Genomic DNA, 22,678 nt, shown 5'->3' on the forward strand with positions numbered 1-22,678 from the left:
TGTCATGTACCAAATTTTGTTTTACATCCAAAATGTGTCATATCCAATCTATGTTTGACCCGAGACATGCCTTTCAACAAATTACCACATCACATCCTGAGAGGTTGTTATGTACACCCGGGTGTACTATACACCCATGAGTGTTTGTTCTTATTTTGATGATTGTTTTTCAATTATCATCAAATGAAAAGCAAAAACTAATCTTAGGTTAGTTGTGTGTACGGTACACCCGGGTGTATATAACAAATTCTATCACATCCTAGAGCTGATCAAGATTAAAGAGCACTCCGACCCAAAAAAAACACATAGCTTTGGATTGAAAATTTCCACCTGAAATTAGACTTTGGGCCGTTCAAAACCGAAATTTTGGTTATATCATCCCGGCCCATATATTGGCCCGTTCTATCCAAACCAATATATTCGAGCCAACCCAAGTCCAGCCCAATACATTAGCCCAAAATGAGCCATATATTTTACCAAAGTCCGGCCCATGATCCCCTCTCACTCAGCCCAAATCCTCCAACCCAAAGGCCCAAACACATTGTAACATCTGGTTGTATTGTGCGCTGCCCAGAAGTAGAAAGGCACATTTTAACTAACGACTGCCTGTTTTGTGCGCTGCCCAGAAGCTGAATTTCTTGACAAAATCGATAAACTCTAGACATTCTCAAATTTTTAAATTTTTTTTTTGTTGTTGTATATTTCGTTAATCATACAACAAATCTAATTGATCTTAAACTAACCAATTTCTTGGAATTCAGAAATTTAATCCCATTTTGTTTCATCACTTTGATTGATCAAGTCAATGGATTCCTGGCTCAAGCGTGCTGAAGGTCTTTTTCTCTCTCCTCTTTTTTTTTCATTATAATGAATTTATCGATTTTGTGTTGGCAATGTTGATGAAATTGCTTCGAAATTCTGTGATTATTGATATAATTTGTGGGTCAATTTTATATTTTCTCAATTGGATCTATATGCATTGAATAGTTCATTTTATTTTAGCACCGACACCCTGAAAAAGAAACAAAAAATTTGATGGGTAATTTTTGTTGTTGTTAATTGTGGCTTAATTGCATGGAATTTCAGTTGATTGACTTCAGTTTAGCAATTGGGGATTTGGGGTTTTGTACATTTGTAATGATTTAAGTGGGGGTTTACAAGGATGGAAGGAGGGAGATTATATTGTGGAGCAAAAACCTTGTTGTAGGTCTACATTTTGCTACGGGAAGCACTCTTATTATGTGGCGGGGCGTGGTTCGGGTGTACACTAGTGGAGGGGAACCATTGTTGATTTTAAGATGGATGATTGATCCTTGTTGGTAAGACATGAGGGCTACTTAGGATTGTTGAGGATAGTACTTAATGTTTGAGGGTTGAACATGGAGACATGGAGTAATTTGGGACTTGGGTTTGGAACACAGAGACTATTAGTGATGTAAGTAAGAATGAAATATGATACAGACCCTTGAGAGAAGTGTTTTTGAATTTATGAGCAAGGTAAGTAAGCATTCGCTAATGTTATGGTGTCTATTTGAACTTTATCTGCCATTTTGGTAAGTTAATGGTGGAATGGTTGGTGATGTTTGCACAGTTAGGGTCGTTTTTAACAGTTAGTGTATGTTAGTGTTTTTAGTCTTCAAGAACAAAATTAGTCCTTTTAGTACTCTAGCAACTTTTGCTGGGGACTATGGTAAAAGATTTTAGATTATGTTGGAGCCTTCTTTTTTTAAGCCATATTGGAGCTTGTGATAGAAATCTGAAACCTTTCTATAAATGCATGGTTCATTTGTTTGATTATATTCTTCCAGATAGAACTCATATGAGGCTTCGTGCATATTCCTGGGCTGTCTATACTATGTCAAAGTCATAGCCGAATAACCTTTATGGGATTCATCATGTGCTATTCTAGTTGTTCATACCTTTATTACTTACTAGCCCCCCGAAAGTGCATTCTACGGGTGAATCCGTAAATGTCTCCTTAAAGTCCTCTCTCTTTCGTGCTGCTTCTAACATCCAGAGTAATGTGTACCTCCATTGTCATCTGACTCTGGATTCACACTCTGTAATTGCATTGCTATATAGCTGTTTGTGCAATAAGATCTTAAAATCAGGAATTTGATATTATGTACTTTCATGTTTGAGCCATATTATTTGCTTGCATTCCGTTGAGGGCAGGGGTGTTTATTCAATAACATACCTAAATGGTTCCCTTATGTATTTTAAGTAGTAATTTATACCCTTTTTGGATCACGCTTTCATGTTTTTTCAATGACTGAGGCTATTTTTGAACTTGGAATGGGGACATCATCTTTTGCCTGCATTGCCATCATAATCCTTTTGCTCGACTTTTTTCATAAAGTGAGCCATAGCTGTTGTATTTCTGTGTGGGTGTGTCTTTGGTTCCCTTTTCACTCTATTTATATATTTATTTATTGTTCTGCGGATCAGGCCTGTTTGAAGTTGTAGATCGGAGGGCAAAGCTTGTTGCAAATGAGCTTTCAGATGAGCAGTCCAATGTACCCCAACCAGGTATTGATCTCAACTTCCATTCGAAATTTCTAAAAAGTCATTTATGCCGCTATTTATAAAGTAATTCATTTTTCTAACTACTATTGTACTATGCGTCCTCTTTTATAATATTTTTAACAATTTTTCTTCTGGTAAAGTAATTCGTTTTATGTGGGTTGTTCGGAAACAACCTTTCTAGTTGAGTTTCAGTAGTTGATATAAGGCAGTGTAAATGCGGACACCCCAAGATCTCCTTAAAAGGGTCATGGCTGGGTGGTTATTTCTTAATTGGTTCTGTCATGATTTCTGCTCTTTATTTTATTCCAGCTTCCAATGGAAAAGGTCCTCAGGGTAAAAGGTCAAAAGCAAAGGCAAAGGTGATACCTTGTAATCCCGAACTCTTGTTTGGCATCCTTTTTTGTTTTCAGTTTTCTGTTTTTTGAAAAAAAAAACCAAAAACGGAAACAAGAAAAAGGTGTTCCCACTTTTCTGTTGTCAGTTTTCAAAATTATTATGATTTTAATAAGTTTGGGTAATTTTTGGTTCATTATATAACATATATCATATGATTTTGAAAAACAAAAAACCAAAAAATAGAAAACCACAGCGATGCCAAAAGAACCCTAGTTTCGAGTTTTATTTTTATTAGATGATAATCCAATTTATTCGTTCATCTCACAAATACGTAATTTTTTTTTCTCAGAAGAGAGCTTTTATGGAGGAGCGTGTGAGAAAAGGTGTAAGTGCACAGGAAGAAAGTAGCATACAGCCATCAGTATCAGATTCAAAATCCGATGAGATGGGGACCTCCACAACAGTTGAAAATAACGGACTGACCCAAGGAAACTCAACCGCCCAAATTAAAATTAAGATGGAAGACAATATTGAGAATGATTCTCATGTAAATGCTGCTATATCTGATACATCATCAAATGAAGTGAGCAAACATAATGATGGGCAGGGCAAGGCTGCTACCAGTGATGAAGTAGTCACTTCATCTTTGAATGTTGAGATTGGTAGTGACAATATTCCTTCTACAGCATCTGCTGCTGCAAGCACTGAGGCAAGCCTTAACAACAATCATTCAATTGGTTCTGGACAAAATATTGGTTTGAAAGATGCAGATGACTCTGTGAAAAAGCCTGGGGAAGAGAAGTTCCAATCCACAGTTGATGTTACACCCATCCCAGTGAATGCTGATACGAAAAAGGTAAACACTGTTGATGTCACACCTGAACCTGTTTCCAATCCCTTTAAACAGGAGGATGAAAAGGCAAGGACATCTTCGAACAAAGTACAAGAGCAACTTGAAGAGGTAAAATGTATTCAGATTGTTATCCTACCGATTACTCTGTAATGCATTGTGTGGAGGAATTCGTTTACCGAGCTCTTATCCCTGTCTGATATCCAGGCTCAAGGTCTGCTCAAATCAACGAATACTACTGGTCAATCAAAAGAGGCCAGGTTAGCTCGGGTATAGTCAAACACTCATCAGAACTTATGAACCTTATTGTTTGGTAATATTTCTCTTGTTCGTTGCTGTACAATGTGGTTGGTACAGTCGTTTTAGTGTTCTTAGTTCTGTATATTTGTGCAAATTGCGAAATCATCATTCTTTTAATACACATTGAGGAATGTGACAGTGTTCAATATTACAATGTGTGTTTGACTAATAAGTTTGTGCATGATGTAGTCAACTCATCAGAGAGGTAGTAGCTCATGTCTTGTCCTTTTTATACTTGTTATCTTCATGATGCCTCAAAGCTCTTTATGAAATTTGGCTATATCATTTTGTAAATATCATCTTTTATGTTGATGCAATTATGAGCTTGAAGCTTGGGGGTTACTCTAAGGCCTTATTATTTTCCCTTTTAAAAAACGTGTTTCAGGAAAGCTATGCTCAAATAAGGGTCAATAAGTTCGGGACCTGTGAAACCATTCATACATATGTTATTTCCTGATATTATTATATTGTATTCACCTGCAAGATGGAATTTGCTGAAGTGAGTTAATACCCTTATCTCTTACACACCCAAAAAGTTTATGGGAATATTTTGAAACAGAACTTAAATAGCTTTCCAGTTCATGTGTACACTGTCAGACGGCTGGCATATGCACTCATTGCATGCACGTATTGCTAATGTTTGTGCTTAGATGCCCATGCTGGCATAATATGCCAAGTCTGTTCCACATAATGATACTTGGAAAGTGACACCTTGACAACACCAACAACACTTAGGATGTAGGGATCTTGCTAATGCATAGCACCCTGTCTCCATGGTTGGAATTTTTGAAACGGGCCATTTTGATCCTTGATGACTTCTGGGTCTAAAGGATATTTAGGGGGTGCTGGAAGTATGCCTCATTCATGTGAGGCATTCTAGGACCAACTTGGGCAATGCTGTAGTAGGGTAGACTTGTGTCTTGTGGTCATCTTGGGTTGCAAATAGCTTCCGTGACCAAGATATGTATTGGTGAGATTATACCAACATGCCTAGGCCAAAGGCTATAAGTCATGACTTACAACTTTCCAAGGTGGAAAACTCAGAGTGGGGCACACATGGGTTTCTTGTGGTGACCTTACTTTTCAATGACCTAGGAGGGCTTCACATGTGAAATTACAAATATCTCAAGTCCGTGAAGCACCCTGGGTCCTGGACCTAGGGTAAATAGAATCACAAAACACTGGACAAGGTGCTTCCCAGGCCAGCATAGGTTCTAATTAGAATGGCCTTCAGGAACCTAAATCTGGCCAGAGCTTGTAACTTGGGGCCATGGTGCACCCCAAACCAAGGACATAAAATCGCAAAGCATTGTAGTTGAGGTGTCCTCAAGGTCTGCCGTGTTGCAATGGTCTTAGCTCGGGAAGTGAGCTCTGGTAAATTGTGAAAACATCTAATGAACCCTGTGTGGGAATTGATCTGTGAAACTGAGAGGCTGTAAATTTTTTTGTAACAATTTAACTTTTTTCTTTTTATTTTTCCAAATAAAGTTCTTATCTTTCCAAATAAAGTAAATTTTATCATCGAGCTAAAAGTACAGATTGCAGCAGCTACAACTCCTCAAATCACTTACAAGTTAAAAAAAAGTTAGCATGAAAGCACCCCCTACCTTCTAGGTCCGAGGTTAATCACTCATCATTTGCAACACTATCATGTTCTCTTTTGCGCTACATGTTAAACAAAAACAAATTTTATTTTATACACAATTATGCGAAGTACTACTCTTGCATTTCTGATAAGAAATCAGATAATTTCTCCGCAGTTAGGTCAAATATAGGGTAATAAGAAACGCCATATAGTAATCTTTCTATGGTGATGTCTCCTGCTATCCTTAATAATATGATCAAGTTCAGCTTTCAAAGTAAGCCCTTCTCTTTGATAAGCAATTTTTGAAACACTTTACTCCATATACTACTTGAGAAAGCATCTAAAAATAAAATGCTGAGCAGTCCCAAACACTATGACATAATACAAAAGTAGCCTGATTCTGAAGGTTGTATGTGCTTGAATTGACAAGTGCCAATGAGCTACAGTGCTAAAATCATGTCTGTTTTGTTCATAACATTCTTATATTACTTTTAGGTTTTAACGTATTATGTTATTTTGTGTACCACTTGAAAGTTGTCAATACAATGTTCACCTACTTATATTGGAAACACTATGGGGGTATTCGTGGTTTTCTATGTTATCGGAAACGAAGGATGTAGGTATTAAATTACTTAACAACTTACAGGTTGGGAAAGGATTCCTGCCAATTTCTCACCTTCCTTGCCTTGTTGGTGGCTACGTAGTTCATGTGACTTATGCAGCTGCATGAAATTTCTTCTCTGGCTTATCTTTATGGTTCAAAAATCCTACATCCACACTTCATTTAAACTTTGGTTATATTTCTCTTCAGGTTTGTGCTGGACTTTCATCCCGTCTTCAGGAATACAAGTCTGAAAATGCTCAGTTAGAGGAGCTTCTAACATCTGAAGTAAACCCTCTCTCTTGCCTCCTAGATTTAGGTTTGTTTGGCTTCAACTTAATCTTATATATGAATTCATTTTGTAATGTATGCTTTTATGTTCCATGGCAGAGGGAGCTCAGTAAATCATCTGAGAGTCGCATAAAACAACTGCAACAGGAGTTATCTGCTGCCAAAACAGAAATAAACAGAGTTGAGTCAAACATGGCTGAAGCGTTAGCTGCAAAAAATTCTGAAATTGAGACACTTGTCAGTTCTGTTGAGGCTCTGAAGAAGCAGGCTGCTTTGTCTGAAGGGAATTTGGCATCTTTGCAGGTCTGATGTTTTCTAAGAATCTTGGGGGGAGGGTATCCCTCTTTTACTTTCTTCATCAGAATATTACCAAGTGATTGTTTAGTTGATATCAAATTACACAGGAAGTACAAATTCCTAGAAGTTGGAAAACTGGGGAATTATTTGGTTTTCAAAGACAGTTGCACACCATGGAAATTCTACTTTCCAAAAAAATGGGGGAATTTACTTATGAATTTACCCCCCCCCCCCTTTTCCCTCCCCAACTAATAGACCCTCCTCCTGGTAGTCAACCATACAGTTTTCTTCATTTCCCGTGGGAAATGCAAAGTCTTGAGAAGCGTATCTCTTGTAAACAACCAAACCATCACTAAGTAGCTTTTACATGTGTCCATTTTAGTATGCAAAAAAACTGCCCCTGCATATTTGATTTTGTAAAGCTGTCCAATAAACATCATCTTTGCTGGGAAGCAAGTCTTTCTGGTTTAGATTATTCTTCAGATTTTCCTGACTCAAGGCGCCACTTCTTATCAGGCAAATATGGAAACTTTAATGAGAAACAGGGAGCTTACAGAAACACGGATGATGCAAGTAAGTTTGCTGGCAAATTGATATTTATAACGAATCCCTTTCTGATAGCATGAAGTCAAGATATGTATGTTATCACATATAAGAAAGGATCTGTCATTTCCATGTACTCCTCTTTAACAGAAAACTCCATGCAAATGAATCAGGCCCTAAAGGAGGAGCTTGCCTTGGCTGAAAGACGGGCAGAAGAAGAGCGTGCAGCTCATAATGCCACCAAAAAGGTCTGTTCATTGCTCATGTAGGTTATGTATTTTCCTATATCCTTCATCACTCCCTTGGGTTGTTTCTGTTAGCATAATGCTATTCATGTGGATTAACAGGCTGCAATGGAGAGGGAAGTAGAGTTGGAACACCGAGCTGTTGACGCATCTACTGGCCTTGCTAGACTGCAGGTATGGTGAGAACTATGATGCCTTATTCATGAGCAATTGAAATTTGATAATCTAAAGAACTTTTGTAGTGATAGTTTAATGTATAAACTTATTTTAGGCAAAACCTTGTTACACTTAAGCATTTAATGTCTTATGCCACTAGGTAATTTTGATATTAGTCAGAAACAGACAGTGCGTGTTGACTCTATTTTACTAAGATTTAGGCTTTTGTATTAAACATCCCATATTCTCATGCTTCATGGCATCATGGCTCCGGAGTAGCGTTGTGGCAAGCTCCTGTCGAGATATCTTGTGCTGAAACAATTAGAACAAGCAAATTGTTACTCAAAGTGCGTTTTTGTCTTGGACTTCATGGATCATGTCCAAAAATAAGCTGAATTTCCAAAATCATTTTTATGGTTTAGGAGATTAGCATATTCAAATTCACGGTTTGCATGGTTCTTAAAAAACGATTTATTATTTTAAGACTTGAAATTGTATAAATTGCGTTGAAATTTTATTGAGGTACGATGTCTAATTTCATAAGCTTCATCAATCTTGACTTTGAGTACTGTCATTTACATCAAGCACTGAAGCCAAAAACACGTCTGTTTTGTAAATTTATTTCAAGAGAACTCTTCACAATGTTCAATACTTTTTGGAAGATGTAAAATTCTAGACTTTCAGTTGAAGCAGTAATTCAATTGTTATTATATCTATGCACAGAGATATTCCTTCCTTTCTGTTTTTGGCTTTTTTCCATATTTTTATTTCCTTATTGTTGGTCATGAATCAAAAAATTGATCAGAAAAGTTAGTTTCATATCCATTTTTCTAAAAGATCTATATTTCGAAACCTGTACTCAGATTTTTTTTCTAAAATTATTGGTTTTGTTTCACCTTTTCCAAGCTTTTAAAAATATGTGTATTCATCTTCCTGTTTCCAAGTCGTTCAACATAGCTGGAGTAAAACATTTGTTTGAAATTTAGATTTATAATGACTTGAGAAAATTACCAAAGAGAAGTATCTAGCTTTCTTTGATATTAATTGGGATTAGCCAATTCATACATGTTTCTTATTTAGCAGCCACAATTCATTTATGAGTTTGGCACATAGTCCTAAACATATAGCTGCAAAATTCAGACTTGGAACACCTGCTTGTTGCTCATATGATTCTAATTCATGCTTCTAAATGCTGTATGCCTTAGAGAATGGCCGATGAGAGGACAGCAAAAGCAGGTGAGCTTGAACAAAAGGTGGCATTACTTGAGGTATGGCTAGATTTATCCATGGAAGAATTTATATCACCCTTTTAACAAAGAGATTTTAGTTACGTCTGTTTTCTTCTCTGACAGGCTGAATGTGCATCTTTGAATCAAGAATTGCAAGACATGGAGAGTCGTTTACGCCGTGAGCAAAAGAAGTCTCCTGAGGATCCAAGTCAATTGATTCAGGTTTGGAATTAAAAAAAACCAAAGGGAAATCCACACTATTTACCATGTTGTTTCATAAAGGCCTTAATACGTTAATGTTTCTGATTATCTAAAAAAAAAACCTTAATTTTGGCTATCGATGAAGAGGCTATTGTTGAAACACTGTGGAAGGTGAATTTCCGGAGTTTTTAGATAGTTCAAGTAGTAGCTTCCCAGGTTCCCCTTTCCTCCCCGCTCCCCAACCCCCAAACTGTTATAGTTCCATTTCTGAATTTGGCAGGGATACAAGTGTCAGGAACTTTGGATAATTATATTGCGAAATTCTTGTTGCTATAGATTCTAGTAAAAATCTGTAATTTGGAATAGTTTTAGTTATGCTGTTATGATCTGGTTGTGATCAGCCATACACCGTGTAGGTGAGAGTAGAGACTGCTCTTTAAAGATTTACTAATTACTTGGAAAGAACTTTCTATGATTCCCGGTTAACCACTCTTTTTTTTTTTTTTTTTTTTTTTTTTTTTTTTTTTTTTTTTCCGTCTCTCTGTCCCTTTTGTCTGTCTTGATCTAGCTCTTCTTTGTTGGTATTATCCTAACAAATGCTTGATTTTTTTTTAAAAAAAAAATGTTTTTTTTTTAGAAATGTTTTGTTTTTTTTTGCCTCATGTACTTAGGTGTCCTTTTATGTATGAAAAGAAATTACTATTAAAGTCGTTTGACAAATGTGTTTTTAGTGATGCTTACCATGAATATGGATCAGATGTTCAAATTAATTGTAAACTTCTCAGTTGTTTATCTTGTGCATACAGTAATACTTTCTTCTATAATGAATTATGATAATATATGCTAGCATAGAATGCCAATGCTCTATAATCATTTGGATCCATTGATTTTCAACGGCTTTATTGATTTATTACCTTTCCTGCATATTGATTTACTGAGTTTAAAATGAAGATACAGACATGGCAACAGGAAGTGGAACGTGCACGTCAGGGTCAAAGAGATGCTGAAATCAAGCTTTCTTCTCTTGATGTGAGTTAAAACTCTAACCGAGTATTACATGTTGCACTTATCTAGTCTTGTGTTAACAGTCTTCGCTTTTTGAATGATTCTTATCTGAGTGTCTTTTAATATGTTGAAAGTTTTACCTGAATCTCAATCTCAATCTCATTTGTCTAAGGCTGAGTTGCAAAAGATGAGAGTTGAAATGGCTGCCATGAAGAGAGATGCTGAGCATTATTCGCGTCAGGTCAGCTAATTCTGACTTTTGCTGATGCTTGATTTGGATCAGAAGCTTTGAGATGCTAAATGCCTTGAGGCGCATAATATTAAGTAGGCAATTAATACTTTGTATGATATCACTATTGTAGTTCTTACACTCATGCGTTGATCTCCTTGTATATGTAATGAACCCCCTAATCCTCTATCCAAAATAATTCAACTTCAACATTACATTGTATATCTTGATCAATCAGTCATCTCTCATAGAATTAGCTTAGCATATTCTTTTGGGCTCTAATCCATTGGATTACAAGCTTCTCAAGATATTATTCACACCAGTAATTCATAGCTGATAGGGTATAATATTAACATGACCCATTTTTTCAAAAGAGTCACCCGTTACAGTGTATATGTGTGAAACTATTCCAGCATACTCCAATGGAAACAGAGGTTTTTTCTTGTTGATCCTTGATCTTAACACAACAACCTTTTGCTACTACACTATAAGAAAAAAGTGTGCATAGTTTATTGAGTCAAAATTTGGTTTAGTCCATTTCTTTATTTGTCAGAGTGGTAAAATTTTCAGCTTAATAAGAAATGGACAAACTTCATAGCTAACAAATCTGAGACATGACCTTGATTTATAGTTTTCCTGCTGCAATTTTGGTACTTAACTTGACAGGAACACTGAAATATGTATGTAACCACCTTCAGAACCTTAGTTATTAGTGACGTGTTAAACTCAATGTTCATCATGAGTAAAGAAGAATACTCTTCCCTCTCTGAAGTAGATCATTCTACACGAATTGAGTCTCAACATGTTTTCATCAATAATCTGAGTACTAGCTAATTAAACGCTCGAGTCAAAGATTAGATCAAATTTATTGGGTGCCTGTTCAAATTGTCTGTATTATGGTTTGCAACAACAGCTCTCATATTCTTATGTTGAAAATATTGTAACATGCTGCAACGACCAAAATATTCTTTACATTTGACCACCTAATCTTGTTATGAGAACTATGACATTATTGATGACTCTGTTGGTAGCTGAAAGTAAAGGATTGTCAGTCATAACTCATAACCGCATAAGCAACAAAGTTAATACCATTTTCTTATTACCAACGCTGACTTTTAGCTCATTTTCTGTTTTGATTTTTCTTTGTTGGACATCATGAACTTTAATTTGTGTATGATGATTTCAGGAGCACATGGAACTTGAAAAGCGATACCGTGAATTAACCGATTTATTGGTATCTAATATTAACATCTTGTGCACATTCTGACTTTTGCAATCAGGGTAGATAAAACTGACATGCTTGTTAAACCACCTTGTGTCAGTACTATAAGCAAACACAGCTTGAAACAATGGCAAGTGAAAAAGCTGCTGCAGAGTTTCAGTTAGAGAAGGAGATCAAACGTCTTCAGGAAGTACAGGTCTGTTCTTACACTTCTATTTGTTTCTCACAGCTAGCAGCCTTTACTTGTTATCTAGATTTCTCATTTGTTTATCTGACTTCCTGGTTTTACATCTGACAACGCTTCTTTTTCTGTAGGCTGAAGCAGAGAGAAACAAGATTTCTCGTCGGGCATTGACAACTTGGGATGAAGAAACAGACATGAGAGAACTCGAGTATGTCCTCTCTAGTTTTACCTGTATCCACTATTTTCTGTCTTAATAAACAGGCTATCTTGTGTTGAGATATAGTCAGTTGCCCTCTTCTCAGCCTAGAAAAGTTAGATCTAGAAAATGAATTAGCCAGTGTATTACTTAGGATAAACCAGTGTTTCCTTGCTTGGATCAGATGATATTGAGCATGATAAGCACATTGTGTTTTGTATCTTTCTGTTAGAAAACTATTATTAATATGTGGTGTATCCTTATTATTGCCATAATAAGAACTTTATTTCTACCATAACTATTACTTTGTATTTTAAAAAAAACAATGTTTTCTAATAATGGACTTAGGGGAAGGGACTTCAAACACATCTCGTGATTTTTATTATTCAATCACATAGATGCCTGGATTGCTCTGTAATTTTGATGCTTTAGGAGATACTGTTATCCCATTTGGCTTGCTGATCTTGGAAATGCTGACGCGGTGGTGTCTAAATCATCATAAGAACTACTGAGCTAATACATCTTAGATTTATCATAGGAAAGTTGAAAAGCCAGAGGCATAGTACTTATTTGTGTACGAGTTTATTTTCCATAATAAAGCATTACCCTTTGCACAAATGAGGATTTTTCTTACAAAGCTGAATTTTCAGGCCTCTCCCACTACATCAACGTCACTTGGTTGGGGCTAGCATGCAGGTATTTTGTTTTTGTATTATAGTGCTCTTCTTTTGTGTCAATATTTTTGTTATATTCTTGAACAGTCCCTTGTTTCTTTCCCATAAACCCCCCCATGAATCTTCACATTGCAGTTGCGAAAGGCAGCAAAACTTTTAGATTCTGGTGCCGTCAGTGCTACAAGGATTCTATGGCAGCACCCTAGAGCTCGAGTTGGTCTGCTATGTTATCTAGTAAGACTGGCTAAATCTCCCACCTCCATTTATGATGTTGCATTTTTCTAACTTGAGGCCAATTTACTTTTTTCAGGTTTTTGTACATATGTTCTTGATGTACCTGTTGCATCGCCTTCAGGTATGGCCAAATACAAGTAGCAACTACTAAATAATTGATATCTATGTTTTTACTTTATTTCATACCTCTCCATTTGTTTCCTTTTCATCTTTAAAAAAAATGCTGACATGTAGCAAAGTTATTAATATCGGGATTCTACTTTGAATCGGAAGGGACTCTTGGAATCGAATCGTAAAATCGAGTAGTAGAATCGTAAGATTCTATAGACATGCATAATCAAGGTGTCATATCCAAATTTAATTAAAAAATTTTAAATTATGAGTTTGAAATCTAATTATTAATAGAAAATAGTTGTTTACCCATTAAGCAACCAATAATTGACACTATATATTTATAAATAACTTTGTAGGCATGTTTTAAACTTGGGATTTCGCTAGTTAAGAGAAATATGTAAAATCGGGTAGAATAGTAAATTGAATTGTATGACATACATGAATCGTTAAGTCGTAATATTCTAAGGATATTAATCGGAATTTTAATAACAATGCATGTAAGCCTAGAAAGGTGGTGTTGGGTGGGTGGGGGGGGGGTATCTAGATGAACTGATGAACTATGTTGCTCGGAAACGGATACGGACACGGACACGGGTACGGCGTATAACAAGACATATAATATATCCAAAAAACGAGAATCTGACAACCTGTTCAATAAAACACTAAAAATTTAGCCTCAAAACACACAAATTTATTTAAACAAAGTAAAACACACATTTTCAGCAAATCAAACCTTTCCAGTTCAGCTCAAACAACACAATCAAATTACACAGTGCACATGTACAATGCTAGAAGACATTCTTGCAAATTGTTGTTCTTCAATCCAAATCCCAAACATCTCATATCAAATCAAATTAAACAAGTAGCAACATAAACTGAGTTATACTAATTAAAATTTTCAAGCAAAATCGTGATACAAACTGATTTATACAAACTGATTGAGTAGTTACTTTTTTTTTTTTTGAATAGCCAATTTAAGCAAAATCGTGAAGGAATGAAATCAAATTAAAAGTTTAAAACGAGAATGAGAGATTGAGAGGATTACCTGAGAAGGCTGAAAGCACCGGCGGCCGACGAGCGAGAGTGGACGCCTGGACGGTGGCGACGAGCGACGAGTGACGGCGAGTCGGCGAAGGAATAGAGTATTAAAGGGTGTTTCGTGATGACTGAGGAATAGAGACTTGCGACGAGCGACGGTGGGCGGTGGCCGACAGTGACGACGGTCAGGCGATGTTCAGTCGGCGGCGATTTGGGTTGAGCCGTTGAAGTGTGTTTGAGAGTGACGAGAGATAGAGAAGATTGAAAGGAAAGCAGTAGGGTTTGAGACAATGAAACTTTGAGGGAGTTGGGCTGGAATAGAAATGGCGTGTCCAAGTTAAAACGGGCCGTGTCAAAGGGAGATACGGTCCGTGTCCATGGAGTATTTTTTTTTAAAAAAATTGGGACACGGATTTTGGAGTGTCGGACACGTATCGTAGCGTGTCCCACCCATGTCGGTGTCGGACACGCGTGTCGATTCGGACACGGCTGCTGGGTGGCGTGTCCGTGCTTCACAGCTGATGAAGGCTTCATGTTCTGTTTTATCTGATACCTTAGAGGCTGGGGTCAGGACTCAGGAAAGTGCTACTTTCCATGATGAATCTACGCTAGTTTTTAGCATATAATATAGTTAGCTTTTCTTTTCTTTTCTTTAATTTTTTTTTATTCATAACCTTGAAGAGTTGAAGTTATCTCAAACTTCATTTGCCTCCCGTTTTTGAGTAATGATTCATGATTCTCATATTTCTGTTTTACTTTTATCTGACCAACTAATATTAGGGGTTAGGACATTAATATTGCCCGTGCAGGCTAGTTTCTGCATGAGAAATGGATTATTACTGCTATTATATACCATGGAATCATGAGAGTTGCCTCAAACTTCATCTTGCTCTAATGTTGTGTATTGTCAAGATCTATATCTCTCCTGAAGGGAACTTTTGGATTATTAGAGATTTGGCACAAACCTATTCAGCAGGGGGAATTGTAAATTTGTAATCACTTCTTTAGAATTCTGATAGGGCTAATAAAATAGATATCTTGCTAACTTTTTACTATGCTTAGGCTCAAGCTGATGATTTTGCCGCTCAAGATGTTGCTCGGTCGATGGGACTTTCTCAACCCAATTTACCATGACCAAAATATGCTTTCAAGTGCAGAAAGCTCTTATACCTATGCAGCTCCACCACATGTGGAAAAATACTGATTACTTTTCAGAAGCTAGTGTTTTGTTTGGCATTTATTCAGAAACCTTGGAGAGTGATGGAAGTTGCGCACTATTATTCGCATTCCTCATTGTATGTATTGACGCACCTCTACCAACTAACAGCAACTCTTATAAAGTTATGGTAACTTCTCCAGATACTACAATGACAGAGTGCAAAGTTCAGTTGTGGATTGCATACGTTTGTCTGTTTAAAGCTGTAAGCCTGATGTGCTTTCTTGGAGATACAAGGCGATGAAGATTGCATATATGTAGTCATAAAACACAAAATTATACGAAGTATTTCTTAAAATCAACACTGATAGAATTGCATTTGTTTTAGATCGGTGTTTCTTCTATCTGATAATACATATGTAAAGGTGGCCAAACAATTTTCTGAACTTGTGTAAATTCTTCAGATTGATGAATTGGCCAATACTTTCCTGTTTTTTTTTTTTAAGAAATTGGAGGTGTTTTTAACTTGGCTTTAGTTTGAATTTGTGCAGCAATAGCCATGATATCTAATTTCAATGAATTATAAAATCATTGAGATTATATTTTCTGTACAGTATGAATTTATGATAGGTCTATTTCTCTACCATAATCTCTGCTTCCTCTTTCTCTTGAAAGTCTTGATGCTGTGGAGTGGCCATAAATGGCAAGGTGAGTGTTTTTCAGTACACCACAAATGGTGATCGCGCCTTTATTTAACAGTAGCAGGGTGTCGGCTAAGGTGGTTTAGCATATTCTCAAGTGTACTTGATAAATAAGGAAAATCAAATTGCGGCTCCATTTGTTTAAACGAAAAACCACTTTTTGAGAAAATGATTCTCCATGAAAAATAATTTACAAAAGAAAACAAAATAATAAAAATAGTTTTCCTTTATTTCCTTTTACTATTTTTGGGAAAATCATTTTTTGGAAAAATGATTTTCCCCTTCCTTTTACTATAGGAAGGGGAAAATAGGAGTGGAAGTGAGAAGATGGAGGAGAAGAGAGGTGAGGGAAGTAAGGAGGAAAATGTATCGTATTGGAGAACATTTTCTACTCTTGAAAGATCTATTTTCCACCTTTGTGAAAATTATTTTCCATCCCTTTACTAGCCAAACAATAAAAAAATGAGGAAATTATGTTTTTTTTTTTTTTTTTTTTTTTTTTTAATCTCTTTTATTACTCTGTATTAATCGAATGCTACGTACAAAGTACTCCGTATCTAATTACTTATGAATGTCGTGGACTCGTGGTACGGTATTGAACCTACTAAAGCTTACCGAAGAAGATTGATCAAACTAGCGGGAAATTAACAAAAAAAGTTGAACGTACTAATTAAAGAATCCTACTGAAGAAGCAAAAGATTATGTGACCAAAACTAGCGGGAAATTAAATTAAACGTTATTTATTCATCAATTATTTTTATTATAATAAATACACTCACTCACTTTCCCTTCTCCATTAACTCTCATTGTGATCAAACATCCTTTTCCTTACAAAATTCTCTCTCCACTTTTTCTTCATTACAAAATTCTCATGATCAATTTCTTTTTCTGTTTGAAATTTGTTTTTTAATTAAAATTTAATTATTACTGCTCAACTTAGAAAACTTGATTTATTCAGCTAGTTCAAATTTACGTCGATGTAGCATGATATTGTTGCTACATATGCTCTTCATTTCATATATTTGTCGGATCCTCGATACTCGGACATGAGTATGGTCTGTGTGGACAATGCAACACTTATTTTGGGACTAAAAAGCCGAGTTTGAGTAACATGGCTTGTTAATAGCGTTTATGTAAACTACTGAGTTACTGACTTTATGAAACACTTGAATTTTTCAGGGAATAAATCAAGGAGAATAAGCGGAAGAGGGAATCAGATTGTCCTGGTATGTGATATCTGAGAATATTAATCAAGAGTTGTGTTACAAGTTACAACCCTCTATTTTCTTGTTTTCAGTTTTTCATTATTTGAAGATATTGATTTTTTCCTTAGGTGATGCAAGTACTGTACGGCGGGTGTGTGTCTTTGACTCGCCAACTAAGGGTGAAGAGGAGCGTAATGTGCGCAAGAGTAGAAGAGAGGTTGTGTTAGACGCGCTTGAGAAACTTGAATTCCGAAAGGCTTTCTTAATTTTGAACTACATTGGGAGGTAATGTTAAAAATTATGGCTCTTGTTGATTTGATTTGATTTACGATTTCAGAAATCAAGGGTGGTTTTTTTGTGCAGATCGAAGCTGGAGGATATTGTTTCTGCTGATCAAATTATGTGTTATCAAAGGCTTTATATGAAGGAATTTGAGGTTGAGATATGGAATGATTTTGCTAGAAGCATTTGCCAGGAAAAGAGCGAGTTCTTAAGGTCATATTATGCTTATGGTTTCACATATAATTTATTGTGTCATGCTCAAATAGGTATAATTGTGATGGAGATAACTGCTAGTAAAATGAACACACAAAAAGTTATGTTTATGGACATTATTATTGGTAGGTCATGAGTTCATGACACCATGGGAAGTAAAGTATGTATACATACCTGCACATAGAATCTTAGCCGAATCGATTTGATCATTTTTGGTGATGCTACATATACAAATTTCATGTGAAACTGTGTTGCTCTAATTATCTGGGGTTGGTACTAGGATGACAATTATGACTAGACACTAGAGTGGATGTCCCACACCTTGGGCAACAATTGTGTTGTTTGATAGGGTAGCTGCTGCAAATTGCCGAACACTTATTTGAATCATTCTAACATAATTTGTTTGAAAATCAAAATCCTAGGATAAATATGAAAACACATAACTTTGATGTCAAGTTGTAAATAGTTGGAGTTTTTCCAGAAAATATCCCATTCGAGCATTTAATTTACATTCACTTCTTATGTAAATTCTTCCATTTACTCTGTATTTGTTTAGTTTGTTTTGTCAAGAGTGCTATTAGGTACAAGACTTTCACAAGCTGAAGGATGTGATATTTACATCACTACAGAATAGTTTTGATTGGCTCTTAATATTTCAAAATATTATTTTTCATAAGATCGCTTATATACAGGTGTAATAAATAGACCGTAAGATTCCTTCTTTTCTCTTAACTTAGTAAGGCTACCAGGCTGTTGCCAGAGTAAGAACTTATATTAGTCCATCAGTTGTTCTATGGATCTTTGTGGTCATTGCTAGGTGTTCATGCTGGCAGGTTTTCACTTATACTATCGAAAACCATAACCTTGGAGCTAAATTTTGATAATTTGTGTGTAGAAGTCTTTTGTCGGGTAAAGCATCAGTTTTCTTCATGTATTTGTTGCTGGTCATTTTGTGGTCCTTTTGTTGATGTGTTTTATATTTTTGATTGGATGGAAATGGTGAAATTATCTATGGTACAGATAATAAAGTCTTGATGTTTACAGATGGAACCGGTTTCATCTCTGAAGATCTTGTCCTCATAACTCGATCTTTACATGTCCATACTCGAGAAATATATGTTTCACGAGTTTTGGTGTGTATCCTATTTCATTTTGCGTGATTATCAATTTATTTCAAAGTATTAACTCACACAACATGACGAATCAAGCAATAACGATAATCATTAAAGTAATCAAATAATTCCAATTAAATGCTTCTAGCACCCCACCACATTGATTGCTTGAATTCACCTATCCTTCCTTTATCAAACCACTTGTCTGTGTATCTTGCATCAAACACTTTGCTTACCTGGAGTTGCGGGTTTGAATGCATACGCCAAAAATACTAATCCGACTAGTTTAATTAAATGTGTCACAATTATATTCTTCACACTAATCCCCATTTTACATGTTCGATTCATCTTGTGTTAACTTTTGCATTGTCATCTAACTTCCTCCATGTTTCAAAATTCTTATCCTAAATTCTACGCTCCTGCTTCATATTCTTTCATTTACTATAAGAACTACGGAGTACTATAGATCATGTGCATGTATGGATAATATAATAAATTAAAAATAATAATTTAGAAACTAATGTAATTAATCTTAATTTATTAAAGTCAATTGCCACATAAATATATCTCTCACTTTTTCTTAAACTTTGGATTTCTAGGTGAAGTTTGGGGTTTGGATTTGAATGTTGCGAAATAGACCGAATCTTAAATGGTTTGGATACGGTTTGAGAAATTCAAAATTAAATTTATTCGGATCGGATTCGATTTTGACTGTAATTCAAACTGCAAACCGAACTTTCACTCTTACCTAACATTCAACTTGCAAACATATTCCAGTCAAAATAATCTTAGCTTCCATCAACTTTGAGAATGAAATTGGGGTGAAAGTTATAATTATAAGGGTAATAATACATTTATGTAAATCCAGCCTTTAAAGTTATTTTGTACTCCGTACTACAAACTAAAGAAATCTTATTGAAGAAGCTAAAGATTTATACTACGGAGTACACGCAAAAGATATAGTCAGATGTTCTAAGGAATACACCCACAACAACATGCGCGGGAATTTATTTTTTTTTTTTAATTTTTTTATTGGTTAGTGTGACGTTAATAAATACATTAATACACTCACTCACTCACTTTTACTCGTATCATACTATCATTCACTCAGGACACTTCAGACCTGGCAATCCTGATCCGACCCGAATAACTCAACTCATGACCCGAAATAAACCCAAAAACAGTGACCCGAATCAACCCGACCCGACTCGTATCTGACCCGAAGTGAAATTGACCCGACCTTGACACGAAACTCGAAATGACCCGACCTGGAGTTGACCCGAGACGACCTGACCCAAAGTTGACCCGAGACCCGAAGTTGACCCGACCTTTAACTTGAATTAATTGATCCAAATAAACAGGAAACCCAGAGTGACCCGAACTAAGATTACCTTATACCTGAAATGACCAGAATCTATTTAAGCTAATGATTTGACCTGAGCAAACCAAAATAAAAAATAGGAAACTAGTTGATATCTCTGCGTTGCATCCTTACACAACAACAACCATATAAAATACTTGGAGTCGAGCAAGGAAGGTTGGGAAGAGATTCAACTTTAGGCCTTGGCAATATATCATGTTTGCTATGACTATGCTATGATGAATGACGACCCAACAAAGTGTGGCGTTGCCTGGAAAGTTGCGGGAGATGCCTTGTTGAAGATATATCTGAGGACTGCGGGTGAAAGACCTATATTGTTTGCGCCATAAGATGCGATTGTTATACACTTAATAGTGCATGTATTACAATGCAAGTCTTAAGTAGTACTAATATGTTTAGATTTCTGCAGACTGTTAGGTCTTATATATGAGCATGATCTCCTACTTTCTTCATTTAGCTCGTGCTCAGCATAGTCTTAAGCTCTTAACTAGTTTCGGTTGCTATAACTTGTAATAATCTACTAAACTTTGGTAATCTATGTTTGTTGTAGTCAGCCTTTTGTTTTCTCCAACCAGTATTTTGTTGTTGGGCATGTTCCTGGTTGGGGTTATTAGTAAAATTTCTTACTTCGGCTTGTATTAAGTGTTAGTTTTCATTTAAGCAGTGTAGTTTCGTCTTCTTAATTGTTATGCTAAAAAAATGAATTATAATGTGTTGGCGGTATATGTCATAGAGTCCTACCTTGTATACAACACATTAACTGTCATCTATTGACTATTGTGCTTATGTTTATCAATTAATGAGGTTTGTCTGCACATTTATTAATGGATCGGAAGAATTAGGCTGATCTTAGAAACTCCAACTTAACAACTCTCCTATGTTTGGAACAGAAAAGGGAATGTGCTAAATTTGAATAATAAGTGATGAAATATTTTTATTTTTTTTTAATTTTTTTTTTATAATTACTTGGACATTATACTCCTATTTCGACTTGAAAATAGCGGGTAAGGGTTTTGTTTTTTGACTTGAATTATTAAATGGGCTAATACAAACTTTGAAATTATATGAGATAGATTTAGGTTGAAAATAAGACCTATTTAAGCTGAATAGAATTATTATGTCAAAATTAGGTAGAATTGACATGAATTCAACCTGAAATTATCATCATATACGTAGTATAAAATATTGTTTTGTTACAACAATAAAATGTAATTTGAATAAATGTAACGAGAACATGAAATGACAAAATTGTACAAAAACTTAAATTTTAAGATTGATCAGAACTTGAACAAATCAAGTTAGAGTTGAGCATTTTTATCCAAAAAGTCAAACTGTTTAAGTTGGGGATTTTCAACTCAAAAAATTAAATTGAATATGAACTTGATCCGATCTAATCTAATCTTATCCAACAGTAATTCTTATGCACTATTATCTACTCCGTATTCTTTATGTTTTGAAACATTTTTACTTTTGTCATTCATCTTTATCCTTGTTACAATTCAAAGATTTTTAGATTATTTATATTTTTTTTACCCAATTCCCTCAACTGACCCATTTATAGCTATCAATTCAATTTGGGTAAAAGCTTATCAAAGAAGTTTTGACATCCTAAAAAAAATATAAATAAAATAAAATAAATGCAAAGAAGTTTTCTCAAAGAAGCATAAGATTATGCACGGTGCATTGCGTGCAAGATATTTCAGTAGCAGTAAAAACTGAAAAGTTACTTTTACAGCCAAACAACTTTAACAATATTTAGGCCTACTAACTCTACAACACGTGTTTTCAATTTAGCGGGAATTTAACTTAATTTAAAAAAAAAAAAAAAAAATCAGTATAAATGAAATGAAATTCGTCACTTCATCTTCTTCCTCGGTTTAAACTGATGATCTTAATTTTCTCTCTTCTGTACTTGTCTCTTTTTTTTGAAAAACTCCTGTACTCATCTCTAATTTGTCGTCAACAATGGCGGCAGTACCAGTAGAACTTCCGCCATTGTCGGAGGCGGTGGAATTGCAGTTTGAAGCAATCTGCCGTGAGAAAAAGCAGCCACCGCCCGACGCCGTGGCGAGACGACATTTATCGGAAATCGGTGAGCAGGAATCATTGAAGATTCTGAAGATTATTCGAAATAAAGTTGAAATTAGGAATTTCAGTCGTTTTATTGTTCATTTGGTTAAGAAGAATTCTCTGCAATCTAATTCTCCTCCTTTGTCTCTCACTAAGTCTCCTCAAGGTTTTTACTCTCTCTCTTTTTAGAACTTTGAATTTATGGGGTATAATTGTGAAAATTTATGGTTTAATTTTTTTGATATTTTTTTTTTCAGTTCAATGCATGTAAATTAATCTTTTTGTGTTGATTTATTTTTAAATTTATTTATAAAAACTTTTTGTTAAAATTTGAATAATTTTTTCTAGTGTTAAATTTACAATTTTGGAGCCAAAATATCTGAATAGCTTTAGGAAATTAGGGTTTACAATATGATACTCGTATTTAGGGCATGAAAATTTCTTTCAAAATCGGCCACGTGTAGTAATGCAATTGTAGAAGAAAGTGTTTGTAAAATTTATG

At 35.3% G+C, this 22,678-nt stretch overlaps 1 protein-coding gene and 1 long non-coding RNA gene across 4 annotated transcripts; both read left to right on the forward strand.

Moving 5' to 3' along the window:
* The first annotated feature begins 553 nt into the window (after window positions 1-553).
* On the forward strand, window positions 554-15,825 carry LOC110707696 (golgin candidate 1-like). 3 transcript variants are annotated; one of them, XM_021885728.1, is made up of 21 exons: window positions 554-833; window positions 2,449-2,529; window positions 2,836-2,885; window positions 3,212-3,823; window positions 3,920-3,982; window positions 6,409-6,486; window positions 6,589-6,792; window positions 7,303-7,359; window positions 7,503-7,577; window positions 7,677-7,748; window positions 8,936-8,998; window positions 9,083-9,181; window positions 10,118-10,189; window positions 10,338-10,406; window positions 11,581-11,628; window positions 11,717-11,812; window positions 11,932-12,008; window positions 12,647-12,692; window positions 12,806-12,904; window positions 12,981-13,025; window positions 15,119-15,825. In XM_021885728.1, exons 1-21 carry the CDS (start codon window positions 806-808, stop codon window positions 15,188-15,190), a joined length of 2,106 nt encoding a protein of 701 aa, XP_021741420.1. In that variant the 5' UTR covers window positions 554-805; the 3' UTR covers window positions 15,191-15,825. The 3 variants fall into 3 exon arrangements, with proteins under 3 accessions (XP_021741420.1, XP_021741421.1, XP_021741419.1); XM_021885727.1 differs by having other exon boundaries at window positions 557-833; window positions 10,112-10,189; XM_021885729.1 differs by lacking the exon at window positions 2,836-2,885 and having other exon boundaries at window positions 556-833; window positions 10,112-10,189.
* A 395-nt stretch (window positions 15,826-16,220) lies between these two features.
* Window positions 16,221-18,093, forward strand: LOC110707628. The gene is made up of 3 exons (XR_002508572.1): window positions 16,221-17,139; window positions 17,247-17,403; window positions 17,482-18,093. It is a non-coding gene; the product is annotated as an uncharacterized LOC110707628 (long non-coding RNA).
* The last annotated feature ends 4,585 nt before the right edge of the window (window positions 18,094-22,678 follow it).

Source organism: Chenopodium quinoa, unplaced genomic scaffold, assembly GCF_001683475.1.
Source record: "Chenopodium quinoa cultivar QQ74 unplaced genomic scaffold, ASM168347v1, whole genome shotgun sequence".
NCBI lineage: Eukaryota > Viridiplantae > Streptophyta > Magnoliopsida > Caryophyllales > Amaranthaceae > Chenopodium > Chenopodium quinoa.